Raw genomic sequence first — 27,448 nt, forward strand, 5'->3', positions numbered from 1 at the left:
GTAGGCCACGCCCCTTCCCTGGCGTCAATCTGAGTACCGGCCGCCGGAGGCAGCGGCCTCTCAGGCTCCACCCTGTCGATGCGCAGGCTCCGCCCCGCGCCCAGGTCCCGCCCTCAGTGCTCGCCGCGCTAGGCTGCGGGTGGGACACGGCAGTTGCTCGCCTGTCCTTTGTGTTCGAGTGGCGGCAGACTCACAGGCCTTCGCGGGCACGTCCCTCTTGCTGATCAGTTACGAGCTTCCCAGCGACCCATCATGTCGGCGGGAGCGGGCGCGGGCGTGGAGGCAGGTTTCTCCAGCGAGGAGCTGCTGTCGCTCCGCTTCCCGCTGCACCGCGCCTGCCGCGACGGGGACTTGGTCGCGCTCTGTTCGCTGCTGCCACACACGCCACGCGCTCACCTGGCCGCTGAGGACTCCTTCTACGGCTGGACGCCCGTGCACTGGGCCGCGCACTTCGGCAAGGTGGGCGCGGGCACTTTAAGGCGCCATTTTCCGCGTGGTGTTCTGTTAGGGTCAGAGTGCACCCCACCGTGCCTAGAGAGCGCGGCAACAGCGCCCCTCAAGGATTCCAGGGCGCATGTGCAGCAAAGCGCTGTCTGCGACTCAGGGGGTGGGGGCGCGGAAGCTGCTCAGGCGCCAGTGGCGCCTCCGGGGGTTCAAGGCGCATGTGCGGTGGTGTGCGACCCAGGACCTCGGGGGGCGCCGGGAGTGCTGGGAGGCGGAGCGAAAACGGGGTCGGTCTCGCCAGTTCCCCGAAGGACCCAGGGCGCATGTGCACACTTGTGGCTGTTTCCAGCGGGGCGGGCAGAGGCGGTTTTGCGCAGAGGCCACCCGGCTCCGGGGCATCGTGTAGAAGGTTATTGCTCTAGGCGATGGGGGAACCAGGAGCCTCGCGTTACTACCTAATGGAAACCGGGTGCAGGGCGCCCTTAAGACACGAAGGAATGGGCGCTGCCCTCGCAGCCGGGGATGTCTAGTCCACCTGCTGTGGCCGACGGCGGGGTCACTGCCTGGCCTTCCGGGCCCCTCTCAGCCGAGGCCCCCCGGTGTAAGCTGCGCTATTTGGCCCCACCCTCCTGGTGTTGGGGGGGCATGCGGGTGGATGCTGGTAGTGGCTGGGAATCCACCTTCTCGTCGCTTTAGTTAACTGCAGACAGAAGTGCTTCTGCGCCAGAAGCGGCAAACTTAACGTCCCGAATTTGATCTAAAGCTGAAGGAGGTTTTTTACTTCTACGGAGAACGAGTTGTAGACTTGACTTTGGAGACCGGTATTGTAGCTGAGGCGAGGACGGTGCCTTTTGAGCTTTCCTATCAGAAACCTGGATGGTCTTAAGATGTGGAACCATATTGGAAACCCGTTCCAACGATTAGGGAAAACTCTTAGAGCCAAAAAGGCCGAGCCACTTTCCCCAGCTCTCTCCTCCTGTATGTTTCCAGCACATTTTCCTTAGGATGTACCCAGTCATTTATGAGGCTCTTTTATTCCCGGAAGACCGGCCACTGTGAAGGTTAACTACCTTGCTTTTACAAGCCGCCCCATTTACAAATACCCTTCACAATTCCAAACCCAGTTTCCTGGGTTGAACATGGCATAGCCAACAGGTTCAAATCCTGGGACCTGTCCACGTTAAAGGTTGACTAACTGATTTTCACTTGGCACTTGTTGGCCTTACTGCCAGTTTGTGCTTCAGCCATTACTTTCGAATACTGTTGTTTTAAAATCTGTTCACTGCCTACTGTGCACATCTTGTAGCCTGCCAGTCAGTAAAAACTCAGTGTTTATTGAAATGACCTATTCTTTGTAAGGACGAGCTTCTATTGCTTGGAGCTACAGATAGGTTCGGGTGCTGTTTGTTCTCAGGAATTGTTTGCAACCAAGCACAGCTTCTTAACTGCCTTGTGGTCAGTTGAGGAGAAACAAACAGTCCAAAATTGGAGAACAATTAAGTACCAAAAAATTCCTGGCCACAGTGTAAGGCACATGTTGAATGTAGTGAACTCATAACGAGCGGCCAGCACAGCGGGGCCCTGGCTGTATCTAGTCTGTGCTTGCCAGCCTTTGAGTTAGTCACCTGTGGTGTCACTCTTTTATTATCTATTTTGCATACTTAATTTCTGCACAGTTTTTAAAGGCTGGAAAAGTAATAAAGAATGAGCCATTCCTTGTGGAGGGGTTGTGCACGGTATGGAAAAGTCTGACTATAAAGAGTTTACCATACTTAACGACAGTTTTGGCAGTTTTTACAGCCTCCCAATCACCATTTTTATCATGAATGTGAAAACCTTGCGCGCGAGTGTGTGTGTGTGTGTTTGTGTGTGTATGTGTTTTAAGAACACCATTCACCATAAATGTTTTCAACATTTTGTTTAGTGATGGGAGAAAATTACTGTCAGAAGAAAATAATGGTAACAAAAACGCCACTGGTGGCTTAGAGTTTCAAGTGTGTACTATTGATTGGTTGCTGATATGGCCTGTTTTCCTCCCTCCTGTGTTTGAAGTTGGAGTGCTTAATCCAGTTGGTTCGAGCAGGAGCCTCGCTGAATGTCTCAACCACCCGCTATGCCCAGACCCCAGCTCACATTGCTGCTTTTGGAGGACATCCTCAGTGTCTGGTCTGGCTGATTCAAGCTGGGGCCAACATTAACAAACCGGTAAGAAGGCCTGAGTGGCGGGCACTGCCTTTGTTTTTCCAGTTCGTTATCCACAGTTATTAAAGATGCTGCTTTAAATTGGGCCCTTAATTAGAGTTGAATGTCTTTACCTGAGGTGAACTGAAATCTTCTTCCTTCGGTTACTTGTGACTAATAAGCCCTTTCCTCTGGAGGCGTGCATTCAGTTTATAGAGTGCTTTTACCTCTTATGTGGCTCACTCAGATCTGATTTGATTTGCCCAAGGTCACAGCTGATAATAAAGGATATTGGCCCACAGCCCAGATTTCCTGGTTCCAGCTCACTGTTGCCTTAACTTCATAGATATTGTTGAAACACTTCCAGGCATGCAAAAGGGTGACTTGTATGAGCTTTCTGGTTGATTTGCCCTTACATACAAGTTGGGTGTGGTGGCTAGGTGTAGAAATGTCATTTCCTTAGTAGAAAACTGAATGACTTGAGACATTTGTATATAAGTCTACAGGTTAGAGGTTATGTGAGCCAGATTTTTTTTATGATATATTTCAGACTCTTACCTGAGTGTACTCCAAATCTGTTTATGTTATCAGCCTATAGTAGAGAAGCATCCAGTAGATGGTCTGAAATGGAACAGAGAGGGTGTGTCGCCCACTGAGCTGGCAGTGCTGGTGGCTGTGATAGCGCCTCTTTTCTTTTTCACTCCTGTACTTTTAAATGTACTTTACTTTAAATATGTGCACATGTCTGTTGAAGCCAGAGACGTTAGTTTCTCCTGGAGATGGTGGTTGTAAGCCCCCTGATACTAGTGTTGGAAACGGAGCTTTCGTTCTCTGGATGAGCGGTTCGCTCCCTTAGCAGATGAGCCATCTTTCCAGCCCCTTAAGTGTTTTCTAATTGCTGTCAGCGTCTTGTGTGCAAAGGACCTTCATTTCCTCCCTCCTGCTTGGCTATGGCACTTGTGGTCCCTTTTCTGAAGATAACTTAGCTATTCACACAGAAATGACAAGTGTTTGGCCCTGGTTAAAACAAGGACAGTATGAAAGGGAGGAAAGGTGTATCGTGTAGTTTTTTTCTTTCTCCTTGAGACTTAGAGTTTTTGTTGCCGAGACATGCATAGGGGCAGCTTTAGGTCTTTCCGTACTCTTTCCTTCTTTGATATGAATGAATCTCCTCTTTAGCACCCTCACCTTGCAGGTCAGGGGCATGTCTATCCGCCTGCTAACATCCACACTGTTGCTTCCTGGTCTCAGCAGAACAGGCACTGTATGGCCCAAGTCCTCTGATCACTTGACAGTCTAGGTTTGGACAGGTCACTTACTAGACTGTGCTTCCAGCTCTACCGATAAATCACAGGTAATAATTCGGTGAATGAAAATAGCTCATATTTGCTGTCAGTATAGAATGTAGGTTATATGTTAACCTTAAGTAGTTAACAAAATGTAACTTAGAAAGGTATAAAGAAATTGGTACTGTTTTTTGAGGTTTTTCAAAGGTAGAAGTTCCTTTCAGCTAGCATCTTGTGGTAGTTCATTGTTTTCAACAGATGCTTGCAGGTGTGTCCCTGTGTCCCCGATACTCTTTAAGATGCCCTTAGATAGTACCCCGTGTTCTATTTCCCAGAGAGTCTTCCTAGGCCTTGCTTGTAATTTCCCAACTTCAAGTGCTTACCTGGACCTAAAACATCTTGAGTCCCCATTTGCTGCTCTGGGGGTCACTATAGACCTGACAATGACTTGCATACCGTTTGGTCTATTTTGAAATAGACAGTTTGCTTGTTTCTCACCTTGTTTGTGTCCACTTAAATTTCTTCTGTTAGCCCTTGACGTATCAGCTGCCAATAGTTCATGGTCAAGTTTGTATCGACTTTCTTGACCATCAGTCAGGTGAGTTGAGACAAAGAAACTGCTGTCTGGGACTCAGTGCTGCAAGGTTTTCAACAGGGAAATGGAGCTAGTTCTTATGCTACTGTTTTTTTGTGCCATTCCTGACAGCTTTGCTAAAGACTTGCAGATCATCTCTGGTTGGTGTGACTAGGTTTTATTGGACAGGGGCAGCCCAACGCATAGGGATAATAGTATTTACCAGACAAAAGCCAATGTTTAAAAAGATAAATAGGAAAATAAGGATAGGCTGGCTGGGTGTAGCTCAGTGGTAGAGCACATGTGCCGAATGTGTGAGAGCCTAGTTCAGCCCCCAGCACCAGGCAGGGGGCTAAGTTCTCAGATCTCAATCCTCATAGGAATGGGGCTCTTCAGTACTAGTGAAGAAAAGTTATCTGCAGGCTGGAGAGAGATCTGACTGCTCTTCCAGAGGTCCTGAGTTCAATTCCCATCAGCCACATGATGACTCACAACCATCTGTAATGGGATCTGATGCCTTCTTCTGGTGTGTCTGAAGACAGCTACAGTGTACTCATATACATTAAATAAATTATATATTTTTTAAAAAGTTACTGGTCTTGCCTCCTGAGCCATTGGAGTGGGGCACTGTTAGTCAAGAGATTAACTCTCATGTCTTGGGATTGTAAATTTTGAAGAATCAGTTGTCCTCCCTGCAACTGGCCAATTGGGATGTGGTGGCAGGCACCATTAGAGTTAGGCTCTAGTTTGCGTACAACATCATAAGTCATTGCATAAGGCTGTCTAGTTAGGATTTGTCTGTAGGAAAGTGAAGTCTTGTAGGTTTTGGCCCTTTTATTTTTGCCTTTTGTCTCACAGGTTGGGGTGTTCATTTGTTTGTTTTATAAACTAAGATACTAGGTTTGCTCTGGGATTTCTGGTGCCTCCTCCCCTTTTCTGCCTCCCAGAGTGTGATAGTTCTAGACTGACTGTAAAGCACTGGGTACTTTAGAAAAGTAATGGAAACCGGAGCACCATTCAAGGCGTTTCTGGGTTTTCTTGATTGACGATTGCTTCCACATGCACCTTCTTCAGATGTGTAGATCACAAAGCGAGGGCTAAGTAGTCCTGCCTGTTCTCTAACTACTGTTAACCTAACCACTGAGCCATCTCTCCAACCCAGGAGGTTGAACTTTTAGGTTGCTTGTGAGCTTTCTTTTATTCTGACTGTTGTAATGTGGGAATTGGCTTTAGTAGTCATAAGCTAGTTATTTTGAGTTTCTATACAACATATTATTAGTTAGTGCCAAGCTCCAGGATAAGATGATTAGTAAATCAGCATTACTGGCCCTCACACACCATCAATACTGAATCTCCTGTAGCTAATGCTGTGGGCAGTATACCCTGCTGCCTGGCTTTCAGCTTCCTTTCTCTAGAGCACAGTTCTGTTCCACTTTAGATTTTACTCATATTACTTTATTTCAAGGATAGAGCAAGGGTGTGTTGATTTCCTGCCTCTCACTGCAAACATGTCTGCTAAGCCTGAACATATGCATTCTTTTTTTTTTTTTTCAGGACTGTGAGGGGGAAACTCCCATTCACAAGGCGGCCCGCTCAGGGAGCCTCGAGTGCATCAGTGCCCTGGTAGGAAACGGGGCTCATACCGAGTAAGTGTCTTTAATTATCCCTCCACTTAGAGATGTGTAGTCAAGATGTTATGACTAGAGTGTTTAGAGCAGCAAAAGCCTTAAAATTCTTTATTTCTAATACTAGCAGTACAGTGTGCTTGTTTGAGGTGTTAGGAAATTGTGGTAGACTGACTACTAGCAGATACAGGCTTCATTCCCCGTGGCTCAGTGAGACATCAGAGTGGAATGCAGAGAACAGTCCGTCCATTAGATGTCACTGACTGTGCCATTGAGTGGTCCTGTCACCGTGGCGGGTCTTCAGACGGGGAGGGGTTGGATTAGGGTGAAGAGTGCTTTTGCAGGTCCCTCTGGCTCACAGTCTTGACTGCTTCTAAGTCAGCTTTTCCTTGGCAGTGAGAGGCTTCATATAGAGTCTCCTTTGACCTAATGATTTACAGCTTCTAGTAACCTGGAGCTGCACACATGGAGACTTAACATGCTGGGAGCCTTTGGTGCTGAGGGGTGAGTTTAGAATGTCCTTTAGTGAATTTCCATGATCTGCAGTCTGTCTCCTCTTAGAACAGTGCTAATGTGTGAGCACGTTAGTTCAGAGATGTGGTCTGGTGAGCAGAGCATTAGCTAGCCATAGCATCATTATACGTGTATCTAGGTATTATATTTGTTTGTTTAACTTTTTTTACATTGTAAAACTTTTCTTCTACAGTTGACAGCATTAACAAATGGATGCGGTTTTTCATCCCTAAAATGTTGAGTGTAAGCTGCAGAGAGCTGTAATAACAACTGATATACCAGCTTTTCATTCTTAACTGTAACTTAATGAGGAATTCATGAAGTTAGTTAATTAGAAACCACTTTGTCCTAACAGGAAATGTGAAAATTGAGACTTTGGATGAAATAAGACCCACAAACTTAGTTTAACCCTTTGGTTTCCATTTTATTGCTTTGACTTAATATTACAGTAAATTCTAAATGCAGGTCCTGAGTAGCAAGACCATGTGTGTTAGAGCATGTGACTGTCCAGAGCTCAGCCTAGTCACTTAGCTTCCATTTCCTTCTTTAATGTCAAGTTTTACCATTAGCTTAGGCTTGGGTGCTTAACAGTGTACACGGCCTGTGTTGCCCATGTTGCTAGCCCATGGCGGTAATGCAGGCACCCAGGAGGCTGAGACGGGAGTGGACCTTTGAGGCCTGCTTGTTACATCTGAGACCCTTGCAGTTTATATTTAGTTGGGATGTAAGGTAATGAAAAATCAACTTGATAATGTGAATATGTATTATATAATCTTAAACATTTAATATGAGTCTCAATTGCTTTAAAGTTGTAGAATCAATTTTATTTCCTGTGTTTATATTTAAAGACTTAGACCTTCAATAACAAGCTTTAATTATAAATACAGTCATAGATAACCATTGGTTAAATTATTTAATTATCATTTATGGAAATAATGGACAATTAAAGTTGGGGTTTTTTTAAATAGTTTACTTTTTTCTAAATAATATTTTAATTGGTCCTGAACATTTTCTTACAAAGATGTTTTAATTTTAATGGGTAGCTTAATCCTTTGAACCATTAAATATCTGTCACTATGTCCTTTTTTTTTTTTCCTTTTAAGTAGGTATCTTAAAATATGAGTATCTTATTTACAATTCTGTCCTTGGTTACAGGACCCTCAAGTGTCTCTTTTCTACCAGGTGTGGCTGAGCATGGCCTCGAGTGCCAGTCTGTCCCCATCTCAGTACAGGAACCACCCCCTCGAGACCCTGCACTATGGTGACTGCCCTGGACTGAGCTCTCACATTTTTTAGGAAATTTAACTTGAACTACCTAGGCAAAAGCAATTCTTAAAATTAGAAGTCTTTGGCCTGGATTTAAAACACAAGTAGTCATTATTTATTGCTATTGTATATGTGGTTATTCGCTCTATAATCTAGAGAAAACTGCTTCTTGGTGTCTGATCTGCACATTTTTATATTTATCCTGCTTAGTCTGTCTACGTAGGCAGTTCTCCCAAATAGCAGTGCCTAGGTCTGGGTTCTCAGTAATGCTGCTTACATGGCCAGATACAGTCCCAGCACATGATAGGTCTTCTTTCCCCTAAGACCAAAGGTTTACATTAATTTATGTATTTTAAGTCACTTCATGTATTTTCCATTTCAGAATGGGTCATAATTGTTAATTCATTTTATAATCTACAATATTTAGGAAACTAAACTTTCCTTCTGTGAATAGGTTAAAAGCTGCCTCATACTGCTATTTTTAAATTGATGACTTTGCTTTTAATTCCTACTCTGCTTTTTATATATCTGCTACATTAAAGTGGCCAAAGACTAAAGTTGTGCTTTTTTGGTCACCGGGTAGAGGAGGGTAACTGCTAAGTGTCTGGCTAGAATGGTTGTCATGTGACTGACTTGTTAATGTAGGTTGCAACTGTAAGATAACACATTTCAGCAGCTGTGCATCGTATTAAATTTTCTAGCACCACACGTGAGTATATTGACAGAATTTTGTTTTCTTCTCTAAATTTAAATCTTGAGTTTTTGGTGCCAAGTTATCTTTCCACATGAGCTTTCTGTTTCCGGCTTCTGTGGTGGTTGTCAGTGCTGGCCACTGTCCACTGAAGTCCAAATACACAGGGTCAGATCTCAGTAATGTGGGTACACATGATGTTTGTGTACTCAACAGAACTGAGCTGTTTCAGCATGCTGAGCTGTGGCAGTTCTCTTCTGTGCCTGTCCTGACTGCTGACACTACTCTGAGAGTCTGAGTAGAAGAAGGTTGTGCACCCACACAGACAAGGTGGAGTCAGTGTGAGTATACAAAAGACAAAAGTTTGCTATTCATGATTAAAGTCTTTGAGCATTTTAGGTAACTGAGGAAAAGGATGTTTCCAACTCCACCTGATACTAAAATAGTATTTTCCTCTCTCTGGGCAGAATCAAGGTATGCACATGCATATTGTGCTTTTTTCTGATTCAGTCTTACACAGTGTGGAAGGCAGGGCTGATAGCAATCTTTCCTCTTTAGAACATGACTTCATTAGAGGTTGTGTTTTATGGTAGATGTAGTGGGCAACCTTTGAAATATTCACTAAACAGCTGAAGCAGCAGCAGTGGGCAGAAATAAGGTCTGTGGGTCATTATAAGGAGGCTCCTTCACCTCATAGTGAAATGAGCTCAGTTGTCTCTGACAGAAGTGGCTATAGGCCACAGTTGCAGACTACTGAGAAGCTGTTAGGCTTTTGTACTTATGAAGCAGGTGTATTTGCTTCACCTGGACTCCGTTTAGAGGCAGGGCTACCACTAGGAGAGGCACATATCATGAACATCTTTATTTAATGTGTTGTGTGAGAAGCCCACTTGTAACTTTTCTCCGGGACAAAACCAAGAATTACTGTGTTAGCTAGCCATTCACTTATGCTGAAGGTTAATTCATCTTGATGTATTTTTCCCTCAGAACGGTGATCCTATTAGATATCTGAGCATTGTGACTGAATTGGTCTAATGCTCTAGCACTCTCTCCACCCACACATGTTGCCCCTTTCCTAATTGTCCTACCACAGATTCTCTGATCTTGCTGCTGCGTTTTTCCTCCGTCAGGAACTGCAGGATGGAGGCAGCTTTGTGTGTCTGCCTACAGGTAGAAGCAGTCAGTGTATGACAGGGCTCCAGAGGTGACAGACATATCTTAAAATTACTTTATTAGTAACTTAAATAAGTGGAATTTGCTGTTTCTTTAACTGTTGCTTTTTACTTAATTAGTGCTTTAAAAACAAACCAACAATTTCCAAATACCAATTTTCTTTCTGTTAAGTCACACTGGAACATGCTAAGTATCGTAATGTATGCAAACATAATTGCAATTCACTTGGAATGCTAAGCCTCCTCAGTAATGTTGAACTTGAAATGAAAACTTGGCACCAAATTTATTTGGGTAGAAACTTTTTAAAAATAGTTTCTTCCTGTTACCTGAAGAGTGCATTGCTGGACGTCTTCCTGATAATGTTTGGACACCAAAGGGTTACAGATGCACTTGTGTTTCTCTTGTTTCGATAAAAGATGTTTGCTAATGTTTGTCTGTGCAAATGGACATTTAGTGAATGTTTTTATTTTCATCTTTTAGTAATGATTCCATTTATTTGCTTATTTCCATCTAGGAATAGTTACTAATGTATTTGCGATACAGCACACACATTTTAAAGTAACCAGAATCGTGAGTTGATGGGCTTCAGTCCACAAAGTTACACTTTTGTTGAAATCTTGACATAAATTGGCTTCATGCTAAAGTTCCCAGAGGTAACTCTTTAAAGTCAGCACGAAACAGTCATGTGGCCACACACCAGTGGCTTAGCTCTGTGGCTGCTCCTGCACCTCATGTGTGTGTATGTATTTTTAATTCAGTGTTGCCTGCAAATGTGATCCCTTATGATTGACGTTTCCTGTATATGAACCATGCCCGTTCTAAGTCACGCAGAAGATTCTGAATCTGTAAAAACTACACATGTCAATGTCTTACAGCTGCGTAATTCGAATTGACTTGGTTTTTTTCAAGTAATCCTAGAAAGGGGGAGCACTCACATAGAAACTGCTGAAACTGCCACAGGTGCTTCTCCGAAACCTTACGGTTGTGGCATTGAATGTTCAGTATGGCTTCCCTTCTGCACACAAGCATACTGTTGAGGTATTTGTTGCGGTGATTGGTTTTAATGCTAATCTAGGAATTCAGATATAGATTCTTTAGATTTGCATGCTTTGCTTACCCTAATTTATGATATCTACCTTTTTATTTGTAAACTAACAATAGCTAAATTCAGATCAGAATTTTAACAGAAATATTTATATAAAAATTGTGGTTATTTATTGTCACATGGCATTAGCACAAAGAAAGTATTGACAATGGTGGTGTGACACCTTGAGTTCTGAAAACTAGATATTTCCTGATCTGTTTTATTATTTAATTAAAGGAAACATTGGAACAGCTTCTCTGTTCTGGTATTGTGACACTGTAAGTGGAAAATCAAAGGGGTAGCTGGTTTTTCTAACAGTTCTAAAGTTCCCTGGGAGTGATTCTTGTGCGAGTTGAATTTAACACTCCATTTTAAATATTCTTACAGAAAATTGTGTTTGACACTTTGGCTTATTTTTGCCACTTTGGCAAAATATTTGGTTTGTAGCTCCCTGTGCTAGTTTCCTGACTCAGAAGGTTAGCAGAGAGCTGGAGCTACCTGGCATTGCAGAGGCATGGCTCTGATCTCCACACTGCGGAGCATGGCCTGGCCAGGGGACTCTCTTCCTCTTCCTCTTCCTCTTGGGGACATGAGCTGGGACTGGTGGGCAGGAGCAGTATTGTTTGCCACAGACTGAGCTCAGCAGCTTGGAAGTTTGATCTTGCCAACTTCCTTCTCAAAGTTGTTTTCAGAGCTTCAACAAGACTAGAGTTTTTAATAGACTTCGTTTCAATATTTTTATATGGGCATTAGGACCGTTTCTCCTAGGTCACTTATGTCTATTGATACCTCATTAGAGTCTGTGTATGTATACCCTACTTAGTCATAAAACACTCTGATAAACATTGGTGAATCACAGGTGGAGGAATAGACTGTCAGCAAGCATTTGACCCAAAGTGGACATGGAGGTCATAAACAAGTTGTTTGGTTCATTCATGTACCTGCCTCCCACGGAACTTTAGACACTAGGACTGGAAAGGTGAAATTACCTCCTTAAACTGGGAGTACTGCATAGAGGTCAGAGGTCAGTTAACTTGGAGTATTCCGTTAAAACACTGAAGTTGGATGTGAGCTAATAAAGCAAGCATGTATGAAAACAGTCAAGCAAAATCATTGCCTCTAAAGATACTGTGTAGCACAAATGTGTCCAGTACACTTTCTAGAATTTTTGTTTCTTGCTCATGTTTACTTCTGGTCCTGAAAATTATACGAGAGGCTTAGCTTGACCTCTGGCTCTGCTTGCTGATGCAAGGTTGGCGCTCTCTCGCTCTCTCTCTCTCTCTCTCTCTCTCTCTCTCTCTCTCTCCTAATTCAGGCACTTTCAAGATCATACTTTATAACTCCAGATTAAAGAAAAAAATACTGTATGGGCTGGAGAGATGGCTCAGTGGTTAGAGCACTGGCTGCTCTTCCAGAGGTCCTGAGTTCAAATCCCAGCAACCATATGGTGGCTCACAACCATTTGTAATGAGATCTGATGCCCTCTTCTAGGTATGTCTAAAGACAGTTACAATGTACTGATATATTATAAATAAATCGTTAAGAAAAAAGATAGTTTACATATTAGGGAGTCCCTTAAAATTCAAAGTTATATGTATCTAGTACTTTTGCATTAAATGTTAACCAAAAGTTTCTAGACACCTGAAAGCCCCACAATTAACATGAACTCTGGTGATCAAAATTTGTCATTTAATTTGTTCAATAATTTCATAATTTAAATTATGAAGCCAATAGTAAATAAACAGTGATAATGAATAAAATCAACATTAAAAAGCAGAGGTTTGTAGTCTTATAGTGTGCTAATAATCATAATTGCATATAAAAATAAAAACATAGAGCCTTTTATTACATAATTCTTCATCGTCTTGAGTTGTAGTCATTACTTGCTACCAAATTACATGCAAAATCTGCTAGGACTGATATCTGATTTTTTTTTTCTCCAAAAAAAGATAGGTAAATAAATGCTATTTTAGAGCAGACATTAATTTATTTGAGGACAGAAAAGCGGAGGGGGAAAAAACTGTACTCAAGATTAGTAAGAGTCACAAGCCTCTTTCCTCTAGAAATCATAAAAACGGGAAAAGTTAAGGGGGAAAAAAGTCCCAAAAGAGTTGCACAGGTAGACTATCATGAGGGGCTCAGCTCACAGACAGCCTTGAAGGAGTCACACATTCTCTTTCCTTCAATGAGGAGAGGTCTACTTTGCCATCAAATAACAATGAGTGAAGCAAGTGAGAGGCACCAGATACACGGTAAAAGTTTCGAAATGCTAAAATGAGGTCGAGCTCTCCTCTTTTTTTTTTTTTTTTTTTTTTTCAGCTTCTTAAGTTTGAGAGTTGGGGCCTTGAGCCGTGTAGGAAGATGCTTGGCTCTGGTGTAGAGGAAATCTCCAGTGTTGACAGCTACATGGGTAATTGAGACAAACTGTTAGCCCACTGTAATATATTGGAGATTTTCTAGTGTGTTTACTTTCCTTACTGTTGAATATTGGCCTCTTGTTTCTGTATTTGATTTTGATGAACAAGACCATATTCATCTATAGAAATAATCATTTGGAGGCTAGTAAAATGGTCCAGAGAGTTCAGTCCTTAGAACCCATATAATGAAAGAAGACAATCTTTAACAAATTGTCTTCTGATCCCCACACAGGCTAAAATACGCAGGTACACACACACAAATGTAACAATAAAAGTGATGGTTGCCAATTTTGTGCTGAAATGACTACATCAGAATTCATAGTGCTGAAGACTTAAATGTCAACTAGTTTCTGTTGGTCCTGTACATGATTGCTTTTTATTTTTTAAGAAAGTGCCACTGATTTCTGGGATTCTCAAGTCTTGCCTCTTTGTGTCTCATTAAGCTGGACTTGAAGGCTGAGGAAATGACTCAAGTCGTTACAGAGCTTGTTATCCAAGTTTGGATCACCGGGTATTGGAAAGTCAGGGAAATCATACAGTTCACTGGCCAGCCACATCAGTGAATTCCAGGCTCAGTGGAAGACCCTGTCTGCAAAAACAAGATGCAGAGAGATTGAAGAAGATAGTCAACCTTTATCACATGCACACTAACACTAGACCCACATGCACCACACACACACACTCCACTTGAGTCTGTCTTTCAGATACATATTTCCTCTTTTTTTTAAGTAGGTATGTTTATTGAGTAAAGCTTTCTGAAGTTGAAGCCTCCTCATGCATGTGATCACTGACTGGAAATAGAGTACAAGGCTGTGACTATCCTTGTGAACTAAGAACCATTATTTGTCCCTGAGTCTATAGTTATTTTTAAGTTTGTTTGTTTGTTTGTTGCCTTAACAGTAACCCTAACAAGCGCAAGCATCAGGGTTTGGATTGCTCATCTCTGATACAAAGCGAGGCCTTCATTTCATCACGTCTTGGTTGGGCGTGGAGAATAGCTGGCTGCATAGGTATGGAAGCTCTCACCGTTGTTATATCCAGTACCAGTCGATGAGCCCAAAACTAACAGTGCTGCTTCCCTGCAGTTTGCTCTCAGAGCAACACGTGCTCCTGCCTTCTGTGGGAGCTTTAACAGAGCCTTTCCTTCCCTCGGTTTTCTGTTCTCTCTTGTTTACAAATTAAGCTATTTCTTACCTATTCAGCTCTTTGGCTTAAACTCTCCCAGTATATCTTTCATCAATGACTTACTAGAATTATCACCAAGAGACACATAAGTTTCTTTTGGAGAGTCGGCCTCAGCCTAGGGAATGAGCTCCTGTGGCAGTACTGCAGCTTTTTCAGAGAAACGTCCACCCAGGCGCTCTAGCATGCCAACATGGTGCACGTCAGCAAACTTTCCTATGGAGGACCAAATCTATTGAAATCTAATTCACCTTGTCTGAGAGGGGAGCCAGTGGCAGCTCACTTTGTCAGGATACCTTCTGAACTTCCACTTAAGAGTGTCACATACCAGCCAAAAATCTGGCTTGTTGCTAAGCTGTGACTTTGTAGTCAGGGAGCCACTTGAAGTGAATGCCATGGACAATGTTGTCAGAACATGTTTGTTTGTACTCATTTACTCAGCTAAAGGATGGGCTTCAGCTTAGGGGCAGGCAGTACAGCATCTGTCTCAGGGGAAGTCTGAAGTTAGACTAAATTTAGATTCTTCAGACTAACATAAGATGATGCAGCTTTTAGAAGTCAAGCAGGAAGATACCCTCTAAGTTTAGTATATGATTTTTTTAAACTGTCTTCCAAATCAAATATATGCAGGAGAAGTTAGTTACAGACCAGGCTGATTAACTGCTCCCTTAGTGAAGATTTGCTGTAGATCTGTATGGCTTTCAGATAGTTTAGTCAGCTTGGCAGGAGCAGACACCAAGGTCAAGTGCTGTGGGGTGTAATTCATTGTTTTTGTGTTGTACAGCCTGAGAAATGCCAGTGGCCTGACAGCAGCAGACATTGCACAAACCCAGGGTTTCCAAGAGTGCACCCAGTTTCTCTTGAGCCTCCAGAACCATCAAATGAGCCGTTTCTGTCCTAATGGCACCTTAAGTGGAGGTCATGAGAACATACTTCCCAATCACATTAGCCTGGGAACAAATCGAAAGAGATGCTTGGAAGACTCAGAATCTTTGGGAGTGAAGAAAGCTAGAACCAGAGGTGAGACCTTTTGGTGACGGGAAAAGACAAGGGTCCTCCTGCCCTTTTTCATGGCTAAAAGCAACTTTGAGAGTCATTTTGTACCAGACAGTAAGTACCTGGAGAGTCCTGTGTGAGGACTTTGGAGAACTGCCCTGTGACGCACTGTAGGATGGACTGCTTGTAAGAAAGGGAGATCTAGAAACACTTCTTCACCAGTCTGCTGCAGCAAAACACCATTTCTGAAGAACCCGTTCATTGCAGTAGATATTAAAAAATAAAAATTGATTTATCTCTATGCCGGCCCTGAGGTCTCACTCCTCAGGCCCAACCCTGATACAGAGCCGTGCACACCCAGTCCAAACCACCACCCGGATCTCATTCCATTCTCACAACTCCCCATGGTGTTTCTCTACCCCAAAATCCCACATAAATACAACTCATACAGGTTTATATATTCAACTCTCAATCCACAAACCCTCTACACAACAAGATTACATCAAATAGACAAAGATACAAACTGCCCTTCTATATGAGACACTAGACTTATAAAATCCTTAATGTTCATAGTTATTTAACGCCAGTACCACCTGGGTCTAGCTGGTCCTTGGGACACTCCATGTTGCCACAAACTCTCCTCATCCTCTGACTTCTGAGACCTCTGCCTTCTCTCCACCTCCCTCACCCGGCCCAGTCACTGGCTTTCCTTTATTTTACTAAATAAAATGGGAAGGTTCTGATGATGTCACCCAGTGAACGAGCTGTTTGAATGCACACGGAAGGGAAGCACCAGGCCTGGGAACAGCTTAGCTGCCTGAGGTGTCTATAATCACCAGTGAATAAGAGCTTCTTTGCTGTCGGTGGTGGCTCACACCTTTCATCCCCACACTCTGGAGGCAGAGGCAAGTGGATCTTTTGAGTTTAAGGCTAGCTTGATCTACAAAGTAAATTCCAGGGTAGCCAGGACAGAGAAACCCTGTCTCAAAAAAAAAAAAAAAAAAAAAAAAAAAAAAAAAAAATTAAGTAGTTAACATAGGGTCTAATTTGGCATTGTAATCTGTGTGTGTGCTTAATACCCCTTCCTACTAGTCCTCCAGTCGTGTGTGCACATGCACAGAGATTTACTCTGAATTCGACATGTAAGAGAAGCACTATTTTTCTGTGTCTAGCTTATTTAGCATAATGTGTAGTTCATAAAATTTCCTGCACATGACATTTCAGTCTTTATTTTGATTGATTGATACAGGCCACTTTGTGGCTACGGCTAACCTGAAACTTGCTGTGGCTGCTTCTGCTTCTTGATTGCAAGAGCCACACCTGGACAGTGAGCTCACTCTTTGTGCTTTAGAACAGACTGAAGTAGGAGCCATTGAAGCAGTGTGTAGTAGCAGTTCTTGGAACTATTTTTACTTAGAGGTCTTTGTCAGAGAGGGGCTGGTCCTGAGAGGTTTGTTGAGTTTTGGCATAGGTGAGAGGAAAGGGTGCGCTTCCAGCCTCAGACATGGGGTGGCAGTCTAAGCAAGGGGAGGTAATGTGACAGCAGTTCCTTTCTGCTGTCTAGTCTGTGCCCGTGTGGCTTCAGTTTTCTGTTAGGAGCTCAGACCAGACCTTGCTGGGAGGGGTTGAGGATGAGCTCTACTTTCTTAGTGAAAGTGGTGGATGTTTTTAAAGGTCAAGACTGCTCTGAATGCTTCATACCGTCTCAGTACGTGTCATGGAACTCACTTGTGGGGCAGAGCAGGCAGGAAAGCATACATTATCTGCAGGTCACACAATCCTCTTGTGTTCCCCAAAGACCCGCATGAGGATTAGAACTTCTGACATCAGAGAAACAAGCAAAAATCTGGAATTTGTGACTTTGAGCTGAAATTGCACACTTAAACATTTTTTATTGTAAAAAGTAATTTCACAGTAATGCAAAAGTTTATTAGTGATCTTTCTTGACAGTAGTAAAGCTGGCAGTGTAGATACAGGTGGATGCAAAGCATGTCTTTGGTCTCTTTATGGACACAGAAATCTAAAACCTTATTTCCTGTGTAGTTCCCAGCCTGGATCATACCATGCCTCTAGCAAACGGTGAGGCTGAAGATGATGCTGACAGAATGCATGTTGACAGAGAGTTTGCTGCTGTATCAGGTGGGACTGGACAGTTTCCTGTTAGCTGCAACAACACCCCAGTGGTCGAAGACACCAAACAACAGGAGAGTGGTTCTGTTGGACCCAAAGAAATAGAAATATATACTGTTTCAGCAATGCAAACCCCTTGTCGTTGCAAGAATCAGTATGCTTACTATTTCTGAGTTCTCAAACTTGGCACTTTGTTGTCCAGTGTCTTGAAAAGGGTTCTATTATAACTTGCATTTTTTGGCACTTGTACAGATACAAGAATTAAGCGTTTGTGGTAAATTCTATTGCTATGAGAATTAGTGCAATCTCCCTGTTTATTTGAAGCTGTTACATGACGTGCCTTGCTTGTTCCTCGTGAGGTCTAGTTATGGTTCCTGACATGGCCCTTGGGTAGCTCTGCACATGCTGTGCTCATCCTCTGTAGGCAGCCCAGCAGGTGAACAGCTCACTGTAAACGCGGGGAACTCTGAGGGGGTGGGCTATCTGCCCCACGCTCTTGGTTGCTTTGGTGTCTAGCGTTCCCTTGAAGACCATTTTTAGCAGTGTTTTGTGTGTTAGTGTCCAACATACTACACTATAACACTTTACAGTAAAGCCAAAGGAGCTGAGTTTTCATAGATTTAGATTTCTGAAATGATGTATTTATTTGGCATATGCTTTTTCTCCATTCTTTAGGTGACAACTAAAACAACGTGTCTTTTTTTTTTTTTTTTATAAAAATGTTTTGTTACAATGTCTTCACATTCATTTCTTCACTGGGAATAAAAGGTCATCTGTGTTTCCAGACCCACAGGGAATATTTTCAAGCCCAGAACTTGCTCTGCACAGTCATGGGTGGTGCTACCTTTGGCCAAATAATTAAATGAACTGAGTGCTCACCCTCGAATAGTTTACTCAGCGTGCATTTAAAACGGGTTTTTGTCCAAGGGGGCTGTTTTGCCTAACAGAGGAAAAGTGTCAGAAGCCAGAGCCTCTCCCTTATGGAAACAGCATTGTCCCTCCCTAGTCAGGCAGCAGTAAGCACTTCACTCTCTTCTGTTAATAGCCAGGCCTGTGCTGAGCTCATGAGCAGGCTTTTCTTTCTAGCCAGTTTGTCCTGGGTGTCAGAAGGCCCATGTGGGCCTCCTGACGTTTTCAGTACTGTCTGACTGAAGAAATGTGTTAGTTAGGACTCCCTAGAGATTCTTGCCAACTCCTGTGAGTAGCACCTGTGTCCACAGAAAGCCTGTAGAGACAGCTACCATGGCCCTAAGATCTGCACAAAAATAAGGCGTTCCTCCTTAAATGCATTTTTGCACTTTTTGAAAAGCTGTGAGATGATCCTATCATCTTTTTAATGTCCCTTGCTTTTGAGACCCATTGGGACGGACTTCTTCATCGTTGGACTGTCCAATGAGTGTGGATTCTGCCCAATGAGTGTGGTTTCTGTCCCTAGCTGAGCAAGGAGTGTGGAGGGAATTGAATGAGCTGTCTGTCACTGCGGATCTCCAGCTTCTGCCCTTTGATTTTGAAATCACATAGGGAAACTGATATACTTCAGCTGTGCACTAAATGGGAAAAATATTGTCTGCACAGACAATGGTTACTTTGAAATTTACCATGTTATTTATGAGTTATCTCCTAAAACAGTGATTTTATACTTTATTTTGGGGGAAAATGTGTATATATATGTATGTATACACACATTTTTTCCTTTTTTTATTTGTTTTTTAGGTTTTGTTCCTAGTCTTTGAAATATTCATTTTTTAATATTGGATTGTTTAAAAGAGAAACACTGATATTAGGTGAAAATATCCTCTAAACGTGTGCCAGTGTCTAAGTTATGGTTTCTACTAACTTTTGGAAAAAGTTGATTGGAGAGATCTGGATGTTTTTGTTTGCTTAGTAACCACAGTCCATGACAAGATACAGGAAAGTTAGTGTGTTGGACATGGGTCTTCCTCCATAAGCCACTAGAACTGAGCTTGTGTGGAGTTAGTGTCATGTCTTTCTTAGCAGCCCAGAACATGGAGATAAAATTCAGTATTACCACATGAGATAGTGCTTATAATATTGCGTAAATTCCCGTGAGCATCAACATTAATTCTGTTTTTCTAATTCTAGATGCCCACATGTTTTGTGATGGGCTTTTTTCTGAACAGTGTCATCTTGTCAGTGGACTTTTAGATTTGTGGACTAATTTATAAATGCTTTTATAACCAGATGTGAGACCTGGGCTCTGATGGTGACTGCTGAAGCTGGATTCAGTAGAGCCTCTCAGATGTGCTCCTTTCTGTGCTGTGACAGGGAGCTGAGTGGCATTTGTGGGCTGTGTGTAGATGGGGTTGCTAGGACAAAGGCCGTCTCTTTAGTGGTTGTGCCTGTGCTTCCTGCTCTGGCAGTGGACCCAGCTGGCACTAGCTGGAGCTTCCTCAGCAGATCACTCCATTTGCCTTCCCCTTGCCTAGAAAAGTTCTGTGTCTTAAGTGAAGAGTGTTTCCTTGGGTTCTGATGGGCCCTCCTGGGAATGACTTACTGTCCTTTGAGGGTCACCTTGGTAGACAGCTTACATTTCAGAGCTCTCTCTGAGGCTACTGAAATGCATATGTTAAGACTTCAAATCTGCCTGTGACCTTGATAAGGGAATTGGTTTGTTCAGAAGAAAAAAATGAGCCACAGAACACAAACCAAAATCTTTTATAATTGTGGCAAGAGTTGAACATCTGTGAGTTTCTCCTTCCCCATTGGTCTGCGTTTTGGTGACAGGTGTATTTCTTAATGCAGATATGAAAAACAGTAGCTCCGTGTTGAATACATTGACAAATGGAAGTGTCATCAATGGACATTTGGACTTCCCCTGCGCGACCCAGCTCAATGGGATGGAGAGCAGGAGTAACCCGTGCTTAACAGGATCTAATGGAATTAGCAATGGACAGCCATTTCCCAATGGCCAGGGTCCTGTCTGTGCTAATGGGACTGAGGAGCCAGAAAAGACCATGGGCATTAACCCTGAGATGTGTGGATCTCTCCATCTGAACGGGAGCCCAAGTAGCTGTGTGGCCAGTAGGCCTTCCTGGGTGGGGGACCTCGGGGAGAGCTTGCACTATGGACACTACCATGGCTTTGGGGACACTGCTGAGAGCATCCCTGAGCTGAGCAGTGTGCTGGAGCACTCGAGCTGTGTGCGGGTGGAGCAGCGCTATGATAGTGCCGTGCTGGGTGCGATGCAACTGCACCACGGCTCCTGAGCCCGGGGCTGCCTCGGTTCCTCTGCAGTGCCAGCATTGAGGAAGCTGCACAGCCTGTGCTGTAGGTGTCTCCGCTTTCTGAGAGTCCTTGGTTTCCTTCACATAGTCCCTGTGAGTGCTGCAGTGTGCAGAGTTTTATATAGACACTCTCATGGGGTAGCAGGCCTCCTGGGAGGGCTTTCTTATTTGACACCAGCTCCCCCCCAACCCCTTTTTTCTTTTGTGAATTCTATTTGATCAGGACAATTTGGGCATCATTTCAAATCACTCCCCTTTACTGTTTGCTGTAGCACTCCTGACAACACAGTGCCTCCCTGCGCAAGGAGCAGCCTCTGCGTGACCCCGGGAAGGGGACTGTCCTTTGTGTCTTCACTGAAACTGCTGCAGGTGCGCTCGGTGGTCGGGTGTGATAGCCCCCTTCCCTGTGTAGACTGCTGCCTGTGTTTCCTTAGAAACAGTCTCTGCCCAGGATGGATTAGGGTTTGTTGTTTTTACTCCACATTTATACTTGATCTCTAGACTTTTTTACCACAGACAATGGTTTTCTTTATATACAGTGGATGTTGCTGTTTGTAGGAACTGTTGGGTCAGAATATTTTACTATGGTGACCTATTTTTTTGTTACTGTTTTTTGAGGTTTTATGCTTAAATAAATAAATATATATATATATATATACACACACACACACCACTATATATCTAGTTAACAGAGAGAACTTTGGGTTTTTCTTATTAAAGCTGCACTAAATTCATGGTTTTATAGAAATTAGCTTTTGTTTAGGCAACTAGTGATTATACTGCAAATACCCAATGACTTTTGTTTTTTGTAATAGATATTGGTTCAAATAAACTGTGAGGTGACAAAGCCAATGTTTTAAGAGTGTACTGTCATTTTGTTTTCAAACTATTCTTTACAAATTGAATAAAAAAGCTCACTGCTGATCTGCCTCAAGCCTGCTCTGTAGGTGGGGTTGAGGTGGGAGCCATAAGGTGGGAAAGAGGTTTGCCGTTGGGTTGTGTTTGCTTTCAAAGGTTTGTATTCGTGCTCCATTTAATGGGTTTGCTAACACTCAGCTTTGTGCCCCTCATTTTACTGAGACTCACATGAAGGATGTTAAGTTTTATAAATGTTCCTGTCACAGCAATCAAGAACCCTTGGCTGAGCCTCAGTAGCCACTCTCAAGAGTCCAAGAAACTGCCTACATGGCTGATGTCCTGAAGTATCAGACACTTGATACAGATACTAACTCAGTGCTATAAACACAATGTCTGATACAATATGACTGGGTGGGGGTGGTGCATAGAATCTGTAGTGCAGCATGCATGCTTTCTACAGGTAGTTAGTGGCAGGGCATAATTGTCACCAGCATGTGGGGAGGAGTGATGTGCCAGTGGCCTCAAAGTCACCTCCCTGTCTTCTGAAGATCCCTGTGGCCCAGAACCACTCCCAAAGTTAGTGTTCCTGGAAGCAATTGTAGCCGAGGTGCACCTGCCTCCTGTTTCTGCTAAAAATGTGTTCATGACCATTATGACTGAGTCTGTCTTGCTGATGATAGTTCGAGGTAACTGAGAGCCAATTTTGCAAGCATGGTTCATGAACATGGCATCAAATAACATTGCAGCTCCAGGATATAACAGCCACACCGGTTCCTTATTTCAGGGTTTGCAGTTTGTCTCCAGAAGGAGAGGCATCCTGAAGCTCAGAGGCTGGGGGAAAACTTTGGGCTCCTGCCTTCCATGGGAGGCCATCAGTCTGGACCAGTGTCTTCCAATAGTTAACCAGAGTAAAAATATTCAAGATCCTAGAGAGGCCAGGAGAAGTGCTGTGCCCAAAGGTGAGCCCTCTGGTAGTCATGGATGGCAAGGCGCTAAGAATTCCTAACAGAATTCTTTCACAACACCCATTTTGGACAAGTTTCTGTCACTAGTGCCTCAAAATACTGTGTGGCCCTGCCTTCCTACGCTGGGTGTGGTACACATCACTCAGGAGACCCCTCTCCCCCCACCAGAGTGCCTGACCTCACAGCTTTAGGAAACTCAGCACCAAGTCCTTAGTATCTGATGGCAGAGCAACCATGGGCCTCGTATGTTGGGGCGGGGAGTTGGGGGTTGGAGTTCCTGGCCAGTGATGTCTTGCTGAGCTGACCATATTCCCTAACCACGGTGAGGGTGGCAGTGACAACATGGTGGGCTGCCACAGACTCAAGCTTTGTCTTCAGGAAGTTCGTTTACTACTGTCTTTAATATTTACCGTTTGTTCTGTTTAATAATATTTACAAGTGGTTCATGTGGAGACCAGAGATGTCAGATCCCCAGGAGCTGGAGTCACTCAACATGAGTGCTAGGAACAGAATTGAGATCCTCTGCGAGGCTTGTATGCATGCTTTGAATGAGGAATCTGCCTTCAGTAATAAGCTGTGGAATGTGATCCTTCTCTCCTTTCAGGAAGTCCAAGGGCTCAGGACCCTGATATCCTCTGACAAAACATTGGGATGCTGACCAAGAGGGCGGGCTTGGTGTGACCCATTTAGTGTCATGTTTTAGGGTTTTATTGCTGTGAAGAGACACCATGACCAAGGCAACTCTTATAAAAGAAAACATTCTGTTGGTTGGCTTACGGTTTCAGAAGTTTAGTCCTTGGTAGGAGACATGTTGCTGGAAAAGGAACTGAGAGTTCTACATCTTGATCTGCAGACAACAGGAAAGTGTGTGCCACACTGGCTGGAGCTTGAGCATAGGAGACCTCAGAGCCCACTCCTACAGTGACGCACTTCCTCCGACAAGGCCACTGCTCCCAATGGTGCCACTCCCTGTGGGCCAAGCATTCAAACACTTGTATCTGGTGGCCGAACCTATTCAAACAATCACACATCAGCAAGTGACAGCATCTTCCCCAGTCCTGGCACCATCTCCAAGAGTCTGTCGAGCACCTGTGTGTCTGCTGACCTGCGGCTTCCAGTAGTTAACCAGAGAGTCATTTCCTCCTCGTCAGGAACAGAAAATACCTGAAGGTTCACTGAAACAATTCACATATTTTCCCCATGGATCAGGTTTTTAAAAATATTTTTATTCTGTTGAGAATTTATTGCAATGTATTTTGATCATACTCGTCCCCTGAATCCTTCTAAACCCAGATCTTCTCACACACCAGGTGACTTCCCAATCTGTGCTGCCTTCATGCACCTCCGTTTGAAGTTACCCACTGGAGTTCGAGTAACCACGCCCTTTAAAAGCCAGTGTCCTTAACCTTTGTTGTGTTCAAAGATTTCAAGCATTTTAACTTTAAGAGAGCAGGAGCTGACACTCATATACTCCTTTCTAACCTCACAAGTGGAGTCACTTCCCTCTAAGTGGGTTAATTGTGTCAAACTATAGCAGCAAACCAAGCACTCTGCCTGGGAACATGCTGCATTGAGGCACTGAGCTTTATGCAGACAGCTTCTGTAAGTAGCCAGTCTGACAGCCAACGCCGTCATTCCTGCAGATCGTTAACCCATCTGCCAACAGCTGGCCCCAAACAGGAGACACCTTGGCTGGGTCTGGCAGGGTAGCTGCAAGCAACTGCCCCGGAGCTGGGCTGCTGCCTCCAGGAGCCGGGGGTCGCCTCTCCGTCTGAGTGCATGGTGGGAACTTGTCCACCAGATGAGGATAAACCAGAGGCTGGCAAGAACAGGCTGAGGCCGTTGAATCTGGGTGGACAGGCCTGCATCCAGGTGCCATCCCTCTCCGTGAGGCCTTTGCACAGGGAGCCAGCATCATGAGGCACAGTCCTACTAGAACTGACAGGAGACGAGACAGCTGAACATTCAGCCATTAACCAATAATGTGTGGGTCACCCCTGCCTCCTTTAGAGATTGAAATGGAACACCCAAAGCCAGGCTTGAGGGTTGTGCTGAGACACTGTTGTATTCGAAACTTGCTTATTCATAAGACCCTGCCTTCCAGCCCCAGCACCCTCCCAGAGTTATAACCAAGGTGAACACCGTACGAGAGACACAAAGCCATAGCGGGTGGGGGATGGTTTTCACCCAGCCCCGTGACACTGAGATGGCCCTCACTCATGAGGAAAGACTTGAGCACACACCCGGTTCTCCAGCATCTCTGACCTGTAGCTTCAGTCAAATCCCCTCTGAGGGGCAGACAGGCTTCCATGCAAGGAGACAAAGCAGAGCTGACCTGAGTAGACACCATGTGCCCGCCTGACCCGTTCTGCCCCATGCTGAAGTTAGGCACTGGATGTCCTAGTGTACTGGGTGACAGCCGAGGTTAGGTGTGCCTCATTGGCTTCTTAGTCCTCTCAGGTTTAGATCTGAAGAGAGAAAAAAGCCTGACCTCTAGGGACATCTGAGCTGTCCCCTCCAGAGGTGAGGAACTGCCAGGCTGAGGAAGTACCACAGCACAGTATGTGGTTGTGAGTCAGGGGACCTGCTGGACACGGGGCAAGTCCAGCGGTGTGGGAGAACAGTGGTGTGTCACTGTGCTGCTGGGAAGCCGACTTGTAGGACTCAGTTCCGAGGTCCTGTGTAACATGATCGCTCATCACAAAAAAGCACGTTCCTGGTTTCCTGTACAAGGCACTTTTCTCCTGCCCTTCCCTCTCCCTGTGCTCCCCTCCTCCCCTCTACCCTTCCCTCTCCCTGTGCTCCCACTTCTCCCCTTCTGCCCTTTCCTCTCCCTGTGCTCCCCTCCTCCCCTTCTGCCCTTTCCTCTCCCTGTGCTCCTCCTCCTCCTCCCCTCTACCCTTCCCTCTCCCTGTGCTCCCCCTCCTCCCCTTCTGCCCTTTCCTCTCCCTGTGCTCCCCTCCTCCCCTTCTGCCCTTCCCTCTCCCTGTGCTCCCACTCCTCCCCTCTACCCTTCCCTCTCCCTGTGCTCCCACTTCTCCCCTTGTTGCTTCTCTACATTTATTACTTACATGTGTGTGCATGCTACAGTACATGTATGAAGGTCAGAAGACAACTTAAAGAAGTAGGTTGGGTTTTCAGGCTCTGTGGCTGAGTCACCTGTGTAACTATTTACCATGACAGTGGTGGAGGCAGCCATGGACCTTCCCAAACACCCAGCAATATGTAATGGACCCAGAGGCACATGAGCCAAGGCTGGCTTTTGAGCAGCTGTGAAACACGGGTACACACGGATGCACTGAATGCGGCCCCAGGTGCTGTCACGATAGGAGCAGCGTGTTTGCGGAGTATTGTGGGATGGCTGGGGCAAATTTTAGATGTGTAGTAATTTTCTAAACTAGAAAAATTGGAAAGGCCCGTAAATGGAATTGTGCTACACTTAAAAGCACCATGTGACTCAGACTTACAGAAATGTTGGTGCTGATTTTTTGAGCATTTTAACTCTAAAGGGAAACAGCATTGTACAGAGGCAGACTTGGAGGGTGAGTGTGTGACACTTTCGTGAATGTGAAGGGATAGGAAGGGAATCAGCGTGAGGGGACAGCATAGGTAATGAGAAAATATAACCAGCACCTTAAATACAAGTATAAAAATGTCACACACAGCCTATGGCATGTGTAATTAATGTGAGCCGATAATGGGAAATACAGATAAAAAGTAACCCATAATGAAAAACAAATCAGAAATAAACATTATTCAAATGTATTCCTAAGTGCTATGTATATGAAATGAGATAGAATTGAACAGTGTTTAGTAAGTGTCCACAGTACACAGAAATAAAAACAACCCAGTAAGCATGAACACACAGTGGAACAGATTAATACAGCTCAGATAATTACAATCTCCAGGATCCGGTAAACGCGAAGACTTACAATATGAGCCACCAAGATGGCTGGGGAGGTACCGGTGCTGGCTGGCCCCTCATGGTAGAAGGAGAAAACTCCCACGAGCTATCTGTCCTCTGACCTGCATGTGCACTATGATGTGTGCACATGCGCACACGCGCACACACAAATAAGTGTAATAAAAGATTCAGAGTTGGCGTGGTGAGTGGGAGGGAAGGAGCAAATCCTGTCTGCAACTAGTTTAAAGTACTGACACCATCACTTTCGGATCCGGGCTGGGCAGTGTCAGAGCTCTGGTGTTAGCCGGCAGCCTGTGCACCCAGCCGGCTGTGGGTCTGAGCTTCCTCTGTGTGTCTTCCTCTACCAATAGGGGGCAGCAACACAATCCTTACAAAAGGCGACTGGAGGAGTCGTTTCTAGGATGTATTTTCAGCCAATGGCGCTTGAGCCTCTGTATGGAACCTCAGTCCAGAAGTGAGAGAGACCCACTGTCTGCTCTATACCAAGCTAAACATCACAGCCAGTCCCCAGTGGAGAGGCTGTAAGGCTCCATTTGTTCACTTTTTCTGAAGCAGGTGACTCTCAGGTGACCACCACTTTGTCTGCCACTGTCGTATGGACAGGGTTGCATTGGACTGACAGGCCGAACCATCTTCAGACAATCCACGGAGACTCCTTTGTTTGACATTCAACTAGGAGAGAAAAGGATGGTTTCCAATTAAACAGGAAAACACTGTGTTCCCAACACCTAGCATGCTCAGTTTACACTTGTCGAAAGAGCTATTTTCAACTTATTTAGACATAGCCTTTTATCAGATTTCTCTTTTGCATGCTTAACTAGGAAAATAAGCCAGAAGCAATTAACTCTGACTTTTTTTGTTTCTTTGGGAGCAGAGCCTGTCTGCCAAATCTC

At 44.3% G+C, this 27,448-nt stretch overlaps 1 protein-coding gene across 4 annotated transcripts; it reads left to right on the forward strand.

The window, feature by feature from the left end:
- The first annotated feature begins 153 nt into the window (after positions 1–153).
- On the forward strand, positions 154–21,653 carry ANKRD10 (ankyrin repeat domain 10). Of its 4 annotated transcripts, none has more exons than XM_080929100.1 (6): positions 154–459; positions 2,497–2,649; positions 6,040–6,131; positions 15,221–15,456; positions 17,476–17,571; positions 20,326–21,653. In XM_080929100.1, exons 1-6 carry the CDS (start codon positions 253–255, stop codon positions 20,787–20,789), a joined length of 1,248 nt encoding a protein of 415 aa, XP_080785226.1. In that variant the 5' UTR covers positions 154–252; the 3' UTR covers positions 20,790–21,653. The 4 variants fall into 4 exon arrangements, with proteins under 4 accessions (XP_080785226.1, XP_080785229.1, XP_080785227.1 ...); XM_080929103.1 differs by lacking the exon at positions 154–459 and adding an exon at positions 945–1,045; XM_080929101.1 differs by lacking the exons at positions 154–459; positions 2,497–2,649; positions 6,040–6,131 and adding an exon at positions 10,283–10,791.
- Positions 21,654–27,448: the final 5,795 nt, after the last annotated feature.

Source organism: Micromys minutus, assembly GCF_963924665.1.
Source record: "Micromys minutus genome assembly, chromosome: 14".
NCBI classification, from domain to species: Eukaryota; Metazoa; Chordata; class Mammalia; order Rodentia; family Muridae; genus Micromys; species Micromys minutus.